Source organism: Alexandromys fortis, unplaced genomic scaffold (assembly GCF_014885135.2).
Source record: "Alexandromys fortis isolate MF-2015 unplaced genomic scaffold, M_Fortis_MF-2015_v1.1 scaffold_9, whole genome shotgun sequence".
NCBI classification, from domain to species: Eukaryota; Metazoa; Chordata; class Mammalia; order Rodentia; family Cricetidae; genus Alexandromys; species Alexandromys fortis.
Window position 1 is genome coordinate 14,515,306 of NW_026067892.1, and position 13,665 is coordinate 14,528,970.

At 35.7% G+C, this 13,665-nt stretch overlaps 1 protein-coding gene across 3 annotated transcripts in view; it reads right to left on the reverse strand.

The window, feature by feature from the left end:
• The window catches only part of Jmjd1c (jumonji domain containing 1C), a 165,386-nt gene that overhangs the window by 62,658 nt on the left and 89,063 nt on the right, over positions 1-13,665 (reverse strand). For 2 of the 3 annotated variants that reach the window (XM_050142652.1, XM_050142637.1), the window contains exon 3: positions 6,144-6,257. The exons of the other annotated variant lie outside the window; for it this stretch is intronic. In XM_050142652.1, the coding sequence (XP_049998609.1) occupies positions 6,144-6,257 (114 nt within the window). The remainder of the gene's footprint in view (positions 1-6,143; positions 6,258-13,665) is intronic. 3 annotated transcript variants of the gene reach the window in all.

Sequence of the window (13,665 nt, forward strand, 5' to 3'; positions counted from 1 at the left end):
CCTGCATATAACTCGACTCCATATGGTTATCAAAGACTTCAACATAAAACCAGATACACTAAACATGATAGAAGATAAAGTTAGGAATAAGTCTTGAACTCACTGGTACAGAAACTGAGATCAACAACTCATAACTGAACTTCATGAAACTGAAAAGCATGTGTGGACACTGTCATAGGACAAATGGCAGCCTGCAGAATGAGGAAAGAGTTTTACCAACTATAAGTCCAATAAGAGGATCATATCCAAAATATATAAAGAACTCAAAAAACTAGATATCAAGAAAACAAATTAACTCAATTAAAAATGAGGGCCAGATCAAACAGAGAATTTTCTCAAAAGAGGAAATTCAAATGGCTGAGAGAAACACACACACACACTATTCAGCATCCTTGGCCATCAGGGAAATGCAAATCAAGATTACACATGTCAGAATGGCTGAGATGTCACCCAAGTGACAGTTCATGCTGGAGAGGATGTGGAGTAAGGGGAACACTCATCCACATCTAAGTGGGACTGGAAACATGTACAGCCATTATAGAAATCAGTGTGGCAGCTCCTCAGGAAGATCAATTGATCTACATCAAGATCTAGCTATACCACCCTTGTGCATGTACCCAAAGGACAGTTTATCCTCACACAAAGATACTTGTTCAACCATGTTCACTGATGCTCTGCTCATAATAGGCAGAAGTTGGAAGCAAATGTGATTCCCCTCCACAGAAAAAAAAAAAAATGGACAAAGAAAATGTGGTGTATTTACACAACAGTACACAATGATATGTGCAGACAAATGGATGAAACCGGAGGCATGGGGGATCATCCAGACGGAGGTAACCCAGACCCATAAAAAGAAATATGGTATATATTTGCTTATATGTGGCTATTAGCTGTTAAGTCAATGATACCCAAGCTATAAGCCACAGAACCACAGGCTAAATATAGAGTGAGGGAGTAAGGGGGACAGACAGCTCTCCCTATGAAAGGAAAATAAAATAGACAGCTATGGATAGATTGGGGGTGAGGGACTTGAATGGGAAAACAAGTAGGGAGGGGGAAGGAAGGAGCAACAGAAGGAATATGGGGAGAGAGAGCTAAAAATAAGGGCCATTTGAGAGACAATATGGAAACCTAATAAAAGCAGCTTTCCAAAATATATGGCTATGAAAGTGATCTAAATAAAATCATCAAATAATGAGGGAGTCAGAGCCCCAACTAACTAGCTATCTCTTGTCACCAAATGAAGCTTCCAGTATGGGGATTGGGTTGCATCTAACTGAATTGCTGGCCAAAGGGGTCCGATGGGAATCCCCAACCAACCCAGGCTGTTGTCAAGACTATATGTTGCTCTCCACAAACTAATAGCATTGCTGATGACAATACCTATACATTCTTTGAACCCGGAGAAGTCACGATGGTTCCTACATTGAGCTTCACTCCTACACAGGAAGGACATTGCATGCTACCAAAAGAGTGACATTAAACCAACCCAACCACAAATCCTTTAGTCTACAATAGTGTCCTGCCTGTAAGATAAGCTAGTACAATGGTGACACAAAGCTTCTGGGAGTAACCAACCAACCAACCAACATGAATTGCCTTAGTACCCACCCCATAAGATGGAATTCATACCCAGCACTGCTTTTGACACTGCTTATATGACCAAGAACCTTGGACTAAATAGTCCAGGGACCTAGGGTAAACCCAAATACCACAGTCCAAAAATAAAAAAGCAGCAATAATTCCTAATGACATTCTGCTGTACTCATAGACCAATGCCCTGGTTGGCCATCACCAGAGTATCTTCTTCCTGCTGTAGATGGGAACTGACATATAATCTGCAGAATGAGACCTTGGAAACTCAGCTCTAAATGAGCTGTTTATCAAACCCCTCCCCTCAGGGTTCAGGGAGCAACAAGGTGGAAGATGAGGCAGTTATATTTTATTTATTATTATCCTTTAGAAGCCTGTTTATTTATCTAATGAGACAGAAAAGGAGTAAATCAAGATTTTGGGGGGGGGGTAGAGAAACTGGGAAGAAAAGAGGAAAGGGAAACTGTAATCAGGGTATATTGTGTGAGAAAGAAAAGAAACAAAACAAATTTTCAATTAAAAAAAAAAACAGGATTATGATTCCCTAGAAAAGACTGGACTATCGAAGCAGATCAAACCATATACAACTGATGAGTCATATATAATTTTCAGGCAAGAACTAATCTCTTCTATATCCTGTATGAAGCAACCAACCTGAAAACTGCAGGTGTGTGCATGGCTACTCGCCAAATGCAGGACAAGCCAATTTCAAAATCATGCTGAAAGTTGAATGCTCTGACTTTATCACTTAAACTCTGATCAAAAGTACAATCAAACTTAATGGAGAAAATATCAACTTCTATGTCAAATTCCCAAGTGAAGCAAAATCAACTATAACACAACCAAAGGCTTCAAATAAAGAAGAAATGACATGACATCCCCATCCTCACCTCCCCACCCTCATCCCCAGCAAAAAAAAAAACAAACAAAACAAAACAAAACAAAAAAACAAAAACAAAGCAGTAGAGTTATGGAGTTCTCTATTTGCTTTCCCTGTCCCCTTCCCCCATCTCTGCTTCAAAGAATATTAACTGCAATTAGGCATGATTAGGAAAACTAAGGAGAGGAAACAACTCCTTTGTGTGCACAGGAAACAAAAAACAAAATTAACAATGCTAAAGGTGCTCGTTCCTACAGTAACCTAATGAAAATCGATTTAATTGTACTGTGTAAAGTACTGGTTCAATTCTTCTCCCCAGTCAAAATTTTTTCCAAAATACTGAAAACATCCAATTTTCTGTCACCTAAAAACTGACCAGAGCAAATAACTTAATGTATGTAATCTGATATTAGATCCACTGAAATCATTTATTAGGGTAGAATGCAAACCAATGGCCTAAAGTGAAAGAACTTGTATTAAGTGTGAAATCATCTACTTCGGGAAACATTTCTTTATAGTGTATCTATGTTCTCATTCAAAGTTGATGTGTGTGTGTGTGTGTGTGTGTGTGTGTGTGTGTGTGTGTGTGTGTGTGTGTGTGGTTTCAAAGGGTCTGGAAGGATGACTCTGGTTGATACTGTCTGTTCTTGCATAAGTTCGATTGCCAGCACTCTCCTAGGACCTAACTCTCTACAACTCTAGTTCTAGGGAATCTAATACCATCGTCTGGCCTCCACAGGCAGTGCATGAACACTGGTGCATACAACCACTATACTTATAAAAAAAATTAGATTGTACAACTGCAAAGCATACTGCTACAGAATGGAATGCTGAGAACTCAGAGATTGGGATGACAGAGTATCATTTCTGGGGATTTTTTTTAAATGAAACTTAAGTCTCATTACTATAGGCTAAAAATTACATGCAAAAAATAATTTCTAAAGAGATAAGGCCCGTCCTACAAACCTAAGTAAGTCATTATTAAAGGACAATTACCAACCTGATTACAAAGAAATTGCTACATGAAATTTAGAGCGTGAAAAGATGTGGCAATAAATTGCAAGGCTAGTTTAAGTATCAGAACTCCTTTGACTTAATGCAATTTTACCTTCTACACTTGAGAGGTCAAGGAAGTAACACATATCATGTTTAAGATGCCAAGGAATTTAAGGTACTACTTGGATGATGGAATACAAAAAGAATTCTGGAATTAAGTGTCTTTGATCAAAGAAACTCCAGTATTTTCTTCTTTTCTCCAAATGTGTCTATATTTCATATTAATTTGAATAATTATAAAAATGATGTTAAACCGTGCTACACATCTGTCACATGTCTATTCAGCATGCTAAAAACATATAAAACTGGAAGAAGCATGTTGATACTTATAACAAGATTTTTTAAAAAAAAACTAAATATAAAAAATTTTTGTAATCAGGTGAGGTTGCACACAACCTGTAATACCAGCACTGGGGAGGCTAAAACATGAAGTTCACAGGTTGTATGACAGTGTTGGTTACAGTCCTATCTCAAAATAAGTGAATGAATGAATGAATGCATTTTTATTTTATTAAACACTTGCTTGTAAAGTTGCTTATAAACTAAGAAATTCTAAAAGTCAAGTGTTCTTAGGTTAAAATCTGCTTTTTTGCAAACATAAATTATTAAATGTCAAATAAGGGACCACTTCAGCGAGTCACCTCACTTCTCAGAGATACAAGATCTGTCTAGGCCAAAGGCTGATTTACACATCTATTAGAAAAAGCAGTCTAGATCACTTGTGAACAAGCACAATTCAACAAACTACATAAAATTTTAGATCCTATGCTTTCGTTATTAAAAAAAAATAAATTACCAGAATCTGAAAGACGTTTCTAAGTGTTAGGGAGCAGGGCAGCACAACCCACCACTGTTAGCACACTCTTCTTAACAAGTATGTTGCAGATAGACCACTGAGACTTTATTTTTAAAAGTAGTATGTATATAACTGTTACACTTCAGATCCAAGTTAAATTGCCATAGTGCTAATAAAGCAATCAGGACAAAAACACTATGAATTGGAGATACCCTTTATCTCACCTACATGGACATTTAAATGACTTTACAAAGGATAATGAGGCCTACAGTAAACAACACTCACAAAAACAAAATAAAATCCAAGGGAAAAGTTTCAATGCCTCTGTCACTAAATTGGGATTTGCTGTGAATTTTAGCCATAAATGTAAGCCATGAATAAAAGTTCACAGTACCAAACAACAAAATAAAATAACTACACTATGTAAGAGAGAGAAATAACAGTAAAAGACAAATGTAAATTTATGTAAGATTCAAATTAGAAAACAATGTTTACAGAAGGGAAACAGCTCTCATTTTCACAAACTTAGAAGAACTACTCCAATAATTCCCTTAGTGTTACAATCTCAGCACAAATCTGATCAGTAACGCAAACCCTTGCTCTTCCCATCCAGACATCAGCTCTATACTTCATATACTGAATAACAGCAACTAGTCTGAAATGAAACAGCAATTAACTTTCTACTACTTCCTAAGGGGGGAAAAATAACGTAGTTCCCTCATTGTTTTTGTTTAATGCAGTTATAATACTATTTAAAACATTTCATTAGGAAAAATATCGCAACCAATGTGTGTATATATTTAAAATACTCAAAGTAAAGTCCAATTATGAAAACGTAAACATTTTTAATTTGAAAACTGTAATAAGCTAGAAGATTAAAAACTACATTATTCTCTTTTCCTTTGTTAAAAAACAAAGGATTTAATTTTTACCTATCTTTGTATGTGCATGCCTCTGTGTATATATTCCAAATGCCTACACCAGCAAAAGTCAAACCAGGACATCAGATTCCCTAGAGCTGGAATTACAGGTAGTTGTGACCCTGCCTGCCTAATGTCCTCACCAAGAGCCCCAAGTGCTCTTCGCATCACTGCCCGCCCCACAGTATATTTTTCTGTTTTTCCTATGTTGCACAGGCTGGCCCTGAAGAGATCCTCCTACTTCAGCCTCCTAAGTGGTAGGATTATAGGTATGTATAACCTCAAACAGTAAAAATAAATGTAATGAGTTACCTCACATAATTTAAATCTGTCCTTTGGAAAACCTATTTCCTAAAAATGCATTTACTTCAGCTATTGAATTATTCAGTTATAACAACTTAAAATTTCCTCTTAAGAAAAAAAGAACTGGTGGTATTGTTCAAGGGAAAGCAAATGACTATCCTCATCGCGGCCCAGGGCTTGATTCTAAATAATGCAAAACCAAACAACCCCCCCCAAAAGAAGATAGATAACAAAAAACTGAGATGCATTTACATAGTAAATACTAATACTAATCTCAAACACATGTATAGACCTAGCCTCTCAGCTCTAGAGAACTGGAGATGAACAAAAGCAACACTAATGCTACACAGGTCTTCTCTAACAATCAGAATATAACGACTGCTGTGTTCATGCCGGTAATCCTAGCAACAGCAAGAACCTTCCTGATTCATGGGAAAATCTCAGCACATAGTAACTGATAAATTATGTTATAATCAAAATATATTGAATGCATTCACTTTCTTATATACCTAGTATGTTAAGTTTAAAAATACCTCAATATGAATGAAGTTTAATGAACAAGTAACTTTCCCCAAAGTAGTGTACAGTTTCTTACCTGGTATGGCTGAAAGGCACTATCTTCTGTTAAAAAATCCAGTTGCTTATCTATAAGAAATTCTACTGCAGTGATCGAACTAGGTATACTATTTTCAACCAATGGTTTGAAGGTCTGTCAAAAAGAAAAAAAAAAAAACTAATGGTTATTTTCTGGTTGTATACTCAAAGGGTACATGAGTACATGTTTAAGTATCATTGTCACAATTGTATAATGCTTTTTATTCAAACCATAGACTATTTTGTATTCAATAAAAAGGAATTAAGTACAACCAGTGTAAATAAGCTAAAAATTACCCTGAATTAAGCCATTATGTATTTCTGAAAAGGGTCTACCAAACATACATGTATATGTTCCTGCTTGACACTAAAAAAATGAAACTGCCTCTGAAGAAGTCAAACACATTTACCCTCTCTTTTTCTAAACCATCAAGAGAGAAGTTATCTAATTTTAATACTGATCAGGAAACATCTGATCTAACCCCACCCCTGCCTTGCTCCAAGAACAAGTGCAGATCTAGTTACTTCAGTGAGAAAACAGAGGGCAGCAGGAAGAGGTCAGCAAGAAAGGCCACACAGTCTACACAGCAGCAGTCTCCTGTTGAGACCACACTGCAGTAAGGGAGGTGGGAAAGTTAGAGGAAGGAAGGAAGAGCACCGTGTTTGTTTTCTTAAATGACTGTCACCACATTCTCATTCTTAGTAATCAAGCTTCAATAAAAACGAAATGCACTCATATATCTATACTACTGTTTATTCCAAAAACTTTCAAATGAAAACAGAATTCTACCATCTTAAAAAAAAAAAAACACTGTGGCTTTCCCATGAAAGAATAAAAATCTGAAAAATGCAATTAACCGACTGGGCTTCTACACACACACACACACACACACACACAGAGAGAGAGAGAGAGAGAGAGAGAGAGAGAGAGAGAGAGAGAGAGAGAGAGAGACAGACAGAGAGAGACAGACAGAGAGAGAGAGACAGACAGAGAGACAGACAGAGAGAGAGACAGAGAGGAGAAATTTTTCACATTACAAGGCAATATGAGTTACCATTTGGACACAAAACAAAGCTTTTTCTCCCAGAGACAAATAAATGTTTCCCCATCCCTAAAACTGCTGGTGTTTGTGTTTATCCACTTGTAGTCATTAAGTCTTAAAGAAACACAAAACACTCTGAGGGGAAAAAGCCAAGACTTTTAGTTTGAAGAAGTGAACTCACTTCAAACTAAATTAAAATTAAAGAGTTAATTTCTATACTTAAGAAATCCCTAATAGGACTTTGGATTCAGTGCAATCTACAACCTTTTAGCTAAGGACACAAGAACAAATATTTCAAGCACACCTCATTGCTACTCTATTTTATACTACAATGAACTTGAGCAAGTAACATTTTCTTTAATTGAAATAATACAGAAAAGTTTCAGAACAAGGAGTAACAGCATATGCTAATTTATTAGCATGTACAAGAATTCTCTATCTCTAGAACCAAAAACTATAAAAATAAACAAAATCCCTCTCTTGCATACTGGGCTTATTTTTAACATTTGTTATAATTAAATCTAATTACAATAATGTTCTACTATGTTCTAGCCTAGCCTTTCAAGTATTAGATATTTATCAAAATATTTTGTGTGGGAAAATACATTTTCACAATAAAAAAATTTCCACATTACTTGGTTATCTATCACTGTTCACTGATAATCCATTTTTTTTCAAATTCTTGGGCCTAGATTCCTAAAATTACTATTTCATAAAATCCTATCATTACTTATTAGTAGAATTTACTCACTTTTTAAAAAGTATGTGCTATCTGGTTATATAAAATATGTAAACATGAAGAGCCATTAATTTACCTTATTTCTACAAAGAAAAGTTTTCATGTTATAGTTCTATTAGTTTAGCTTTGGTAAATAACAAACACTGGCTCATTCTCAAGAGGACTTTCAATCTTTGGACATTATCTGTTTCTTTTCCAAACACTTCAGGCCAAGCCATAAAGGTTAACAAAAAAAGATACACAAAAGATTACTAAGTGGCTGAAAACACAATTCAATTTAGTAGGATCTGACACAAGTAAACTTAGTCCTAAGTGCCTCTTTCTTAGGCAAATAATACAGGTGTTTTGCATTTCCTGAGACCCAGTCATTTTATAATATCAAAAACATTCCTGAGAAGATCTTCAAGAGCTCTTTTTAAAGGTAGACCAGAGGTATTGACATAAAACACAGCTAGTTAACATAATTCAAATTACTTTCGGTTAACTTATAAAAGGGTTCAATTTCTAGATAAAATAATTTCTCCAAATTTGAAGGTATTTAATCAAAAACCTTTGATAAAATGTGGGTGGCAAGTAATGTATGACAATAGAAAGGCTCATTTACAAATGATACCATGTCTAATTACATTTAAAATACAAACATACCCTCAACAAGTAGAAACACTTTATAGTGCTTGTAAAAGAAATATTAAATATTAAATTACCAACTGTGCCAGTTTAAAGCTAATACTTCATTAAAAATATAAATACAAGCATGAAAAATACAGTTAAAATATATACTATAATTTTTTAAGATGTCAAATCAGTTGATGTATCTAATACATCCAAAATTAAACATGTTCATATTAAAATGGAAACAAATGGATTCTGTAGCTTTAAAATAATGAATCCACAGCAAAAGTTTCTCTGCTGTAGATGCACTGGAATGTACAGAAACTAGAACTCATGCATAACTAATTCAGCACTCTAAAGACATTCTATGAGGAACTTCCTCAGCCTAAGGGGGAGCAAACCCAGTAGAATATGACCTTAATCACAAAGGACTTGAATCTTTGAAAGCCCAAATGAAAGACACTAACTTAAAACTTAACATTTAATTGAAACAAAACATTTTTTCCATTTTATCAGTGGATTAAGAACTCTTAATGTCATCTGTTAGTGTTAATCAAACTTTAAAAATAGTCTAAAGCCAAAATAAACCCTGCTGAGAACCTATATTTCTAGAAAGGCCTACCACGCTATAGCAAGAATGCTCGAACAACTGTGTCCTGTTTGGGGCTCCATGCTGCACTGCATTCCATTCACATGAGGAAGAGGCCAACAGATGAGCCCTCCCCGAAAAATATTTTTAAATAAATCATCTACAGTTCTCAAATACAGCTCAGCTGCTCAGACAAACACATTAAACTCACCATCTACTACTTAACAGGAAATTCGTGGGGTTTATGTCAGTAGCAAGAGTTTCTAACAATCTCCGGTTAACATTAAACAATTCCTTTTTCGAGTAAAAAAAAAAATCAAGCTCATTAACTACAAAAATACAAGTTTAAATCTCAACAAAGGAAAATACTGAAACTGAAAATGATCTAGGCCACACTTTAAGTCAAGGTTGAGCCTACAAAATTAAAAAAAAAAAAAAAAAAAAAAAAAGACTGGAACTGCTTGAAAGAACAAAGTCCAAATTCCCACCCAAGCAGGTCTATTGAAAACATGATACTGTTAGAAAACAAGCTGGGGGTGGGGAAGGGAATATATATCACCACCACACATACAAAAAAAGACAACACAAAAACCCCCACAAAACAAATACTTCTACTTCCCTTAAAACACTGCCGTCTAAACACGTCTGCCCAAATACTCAAAACATTTGAACTCTAGTTTTTAAATTAATTTTTTTAGTGTTACTAAATTGTCAGCGACACTGTAAACCTCTTTCTAAATAGTTTTAGAAATCTTAAAACTAAGAATGCTGAGCCTAGAACTATAAAAGGCAATGACCTCAATTCCTAAGGCTAAGAAGCAAAACCAAATGTAATAAAGACAAAAGAAAAAGGAAGCAGAAAAAATACAAACCGTACTTAGTTCCTGAGAATTTTAAAGTATCTTTAAATCTCAGTAGTCCAAGCCAAGGCTTTAAAGGTCAGTAAATATAGCTGACATTTCATTCTGTTCTTGAGCTGTATTTTTTTAATCAGGCATAAATACTTCTTTAGTCTTCAAAAACAATCACAGGCAAATGGCTTTCAAACTAAGCATTTCGGAGCTCACTTGCAGCGCCGTCATTGTATAGGAAGAAAAGCCAAGACCACAAACCCGAGCAGAGGCTGTAACCTACAAGCCTCTGAGCAGCAAATGACGATTTTTCTGTCTGCCCGGCTCAGCCCTGGCAGTGATGAGGATTACAACTTGCTCTTTGTCATCAGCACTGTGGTGTTAACGATTCGAAGAAATCCTGCAACTGAAGCACTACTGCATCCTCCGATCTGGGTCAGGATAATTTCTCCCGAGGTCGCTTACATAACCAGTAAGATACTCCAAATAAAGAGAACAGCCATCCATTAGCTAGAGGAAGCTTTCCCACTGTACCGTCTGCATGGAAACACACTGCAGTCGCTTCCAACAGCACAGACACCCAAATGAGAACGAGTACTTGGCTTAGGGCGCACTGAGAGAAGGGAAGAGGCGGTGCTCTGTAAACTGTAACTAATCCCCCGTCACAGGTGCTGATGGAGTCACTTCCAGCACGAGTCACATTACTGGTGATTACTCATTTGGCTGCGGCCATAGAGACTGGCTCATAATTTTAACAACAGACAAAGACAGACTAGTGGCGAGACGAAGAGCTCAAGTTTACTGTCTCCTTCGTAAAGCAAATACAAAGTTTTTGTTTTCCAGAATTAACAAGGCGAGAAAGCAAATGAATCTAAAAAATGTGTAATATCAAGTTGGCAAAAATAAAGAGTATTTATCATTAAGCTATGTTTAAAACCTGTGGCTTGGGCTTTTAAAAATTATTTTGCTATGTAACATAGAGACTGAGCAGATTATACTTAGGAATACATATATATGCATATATACACACATGCAAAAACAATTTTAAAAAAGAGGTCGTGAATTTGAAATATAGCAATAAGGTTTGGAAGATGGATGGAATATGAGAGGGTTTGGAGAACGAAAAGGGAAAAGAGAAATATAAGTATAATCTCAAAAGTAAAAAGCTATTTTGTCTTAAGTTGTTTTAAAAAAAAAAACTCAAGAGAAAAGTCAGTTTTAAAAATTGTGAAGCTGAGTGTCAAGGTTCATTCCTTTCCTTGAAAAGTAGAAATATAATGAGTTCTAGATCATCTTCAGCTACCTAGGGGTTTAGGAAAAGCCTGGCCTAAGACCCTGTCTGTCCAAAAACAAAAGCGGGGGAGGGGAGAAGCACTTCATTTGACACAAGCCTGTAAGCCTATGGTATCAACACGTGTGGAGATGAGGGGACTGCTGTGAGTTCAAGGCCGGCAGGGCTAGCAGAATGCTATCTCAAGAAAACAAAAATTTTAAAAATTAAATAGGTGTAATAAAGTAAAATAAAATGATATAAACAACCATCTCAGAAGCACCCTATTCAAAAGGAAAGCTAGTTCATAACTCTAGGGTTATGTTACACAATATTAAGTGAAGTAAGTGTGTGGCTATGTAGCATCTAAAATGTAGTTCTCTGAAGTGGGATGTATGTTGTCTGCACAAAACATGCATGCTAAGATATATCATAAATTCACACTGATTATAATCAAAACGACATTTTGGTTATGTTGGTTAACATTATAATTCCCTGTGTATTGCTTTTCAATTTTTAATGAAAGTACTAAAGGGCTTCATATTACATGTGTTGCTCATTTATTTCTTCTAGACCAAGACAGTGTTTTCTTATTTTATAAATAGAGGCTTATGTGATTCTGAAATATTAACTTCAGCCACTCAACAACGTAAGGGCCAGAGATGCAAAGCATGATTTCTGGCTTCATGCTAAACATTAAGTCATATCTACTCATCTGTCAGAACAATCAAATTTTAAATCTTTACAACATAAAATAAAACACTAGCTCCTGACACAGAGACCTCAGTGTTAATATTTACCTGAATGCTTTCAGTTCCATTTAAGAACCACATGAAGAAACATACTTATGATAAACACATGCAATAAAATGTGAAAATAAAGCTTTACTGGGTGTGGTGGTTCATGACTGGGAGGCTGGTACAGGAGGATTGGCACAAACTTAGGACCAGCCTGGGCTAGATTGAAACCTTACCCTAAAACCAAGAATGGGCATGGAGTAAAGAGAAGTGATAGGCAATGATTATCCTAAGTATAAGAGTAAATACACTCTATTTTTTATTTGGTTTTATTTTATAGAGCATAGGTGGTACTAAAATAAAATAATTTATAGGCAATGGATGGTACTAAAATGTTGCTTTAGCATAAAATATTTTAAATAATGCTATCAAGAAAAAATAAAAATCACAATATGTAATCATAATAACTCATTCCTACAACATAGAAAATACACAGGAAGGGGAAAACCAGTTATATATGTTACAAAGGACAACCAATGGACTCATACATCAGTCTCTTTCTGAGTCCCAAATAACTCTGAGCCACCAAATGTATCATATACCTAAGGATTTAAGTATCAAATTTTAAGTATCTTTTTATATTACATTTCTAAAATGTACAATACATATTAGTCTAAGTTTAATATTTTTCAAGATTAATCTTATAATAATGCACCATATACTTAGCATTGATTATAAACGCAACAGACTTTTCAAATGCTGCTCAAGTACTATCAGACTCCAACAGAAGCAACAGAACAAAGAACCACACGATCGACCCAACTGTCACAGTCATCCATCCGTGCGCCTTAAGATACAATCAGAATAACTAAGATCATTAGTGAGGAACCAAACAGTCATCTTAAACATACTTCAAACTATATCAATGCTGAAATAAAGTAAAAAGGTGTCTGTAGAGCACTTAGGTAGACAATTCTTGATGCAAAACAAAGATTTATAGAGATACATACAAGCAGCTGGTGACATGCAACAGGATACTTTTAAATGTTGAACTGGCTTTTGACATGTTGGTAAATACATTAATACGTTTGCTATTGTAATCCTCACAAGTTTCGAACACATAAAAACAGTGAAGTAGCCAGGGGGTGGTGGTGCACACCTTTTGTACTAGTACCCAGGAGGCCACAGTAGGCAGGTCTGGGAGTTTGAAGCCAGCCTGGTCCACTGGGAGAGTTCCAGAACAGCTAGGGCCTACAAAGAGAACCCTTGTTTCAAAAAAAAAAAAAAAAAGTGTAGAGAAAGTTGCTAAGTCTTACCACGTCTTCTTAATTCTCTTATTCGTAAAGTTTATCAGGAATGGGAAACTCAGATTAGACAGAGAAAGGGAGCAGTTCATCAACCCCCACCCTGCCCTGCCCTCTGGTGAAGGCTAAGAGGCCTTTGCTAGCTGCTCAATCCTGCTAGAGGAAGAGGAAACTACTCCAGTTACTGACCAGAAATACACATCTCTTCCTTCCTTCCCTTTTAGGTTTCCAGGTTACAAGCTGAATAAATCAACAGAGTTGAGAAAGTAAACAGAAGCTAAAAGGAAGGCAACACTGTCTGGCTTTCCAAAGAAAATTTGTTCTTTCCAATAATGTAAGAAAGGTGTAAATGCAATTAGGGGTTAAATGGACTTTTTA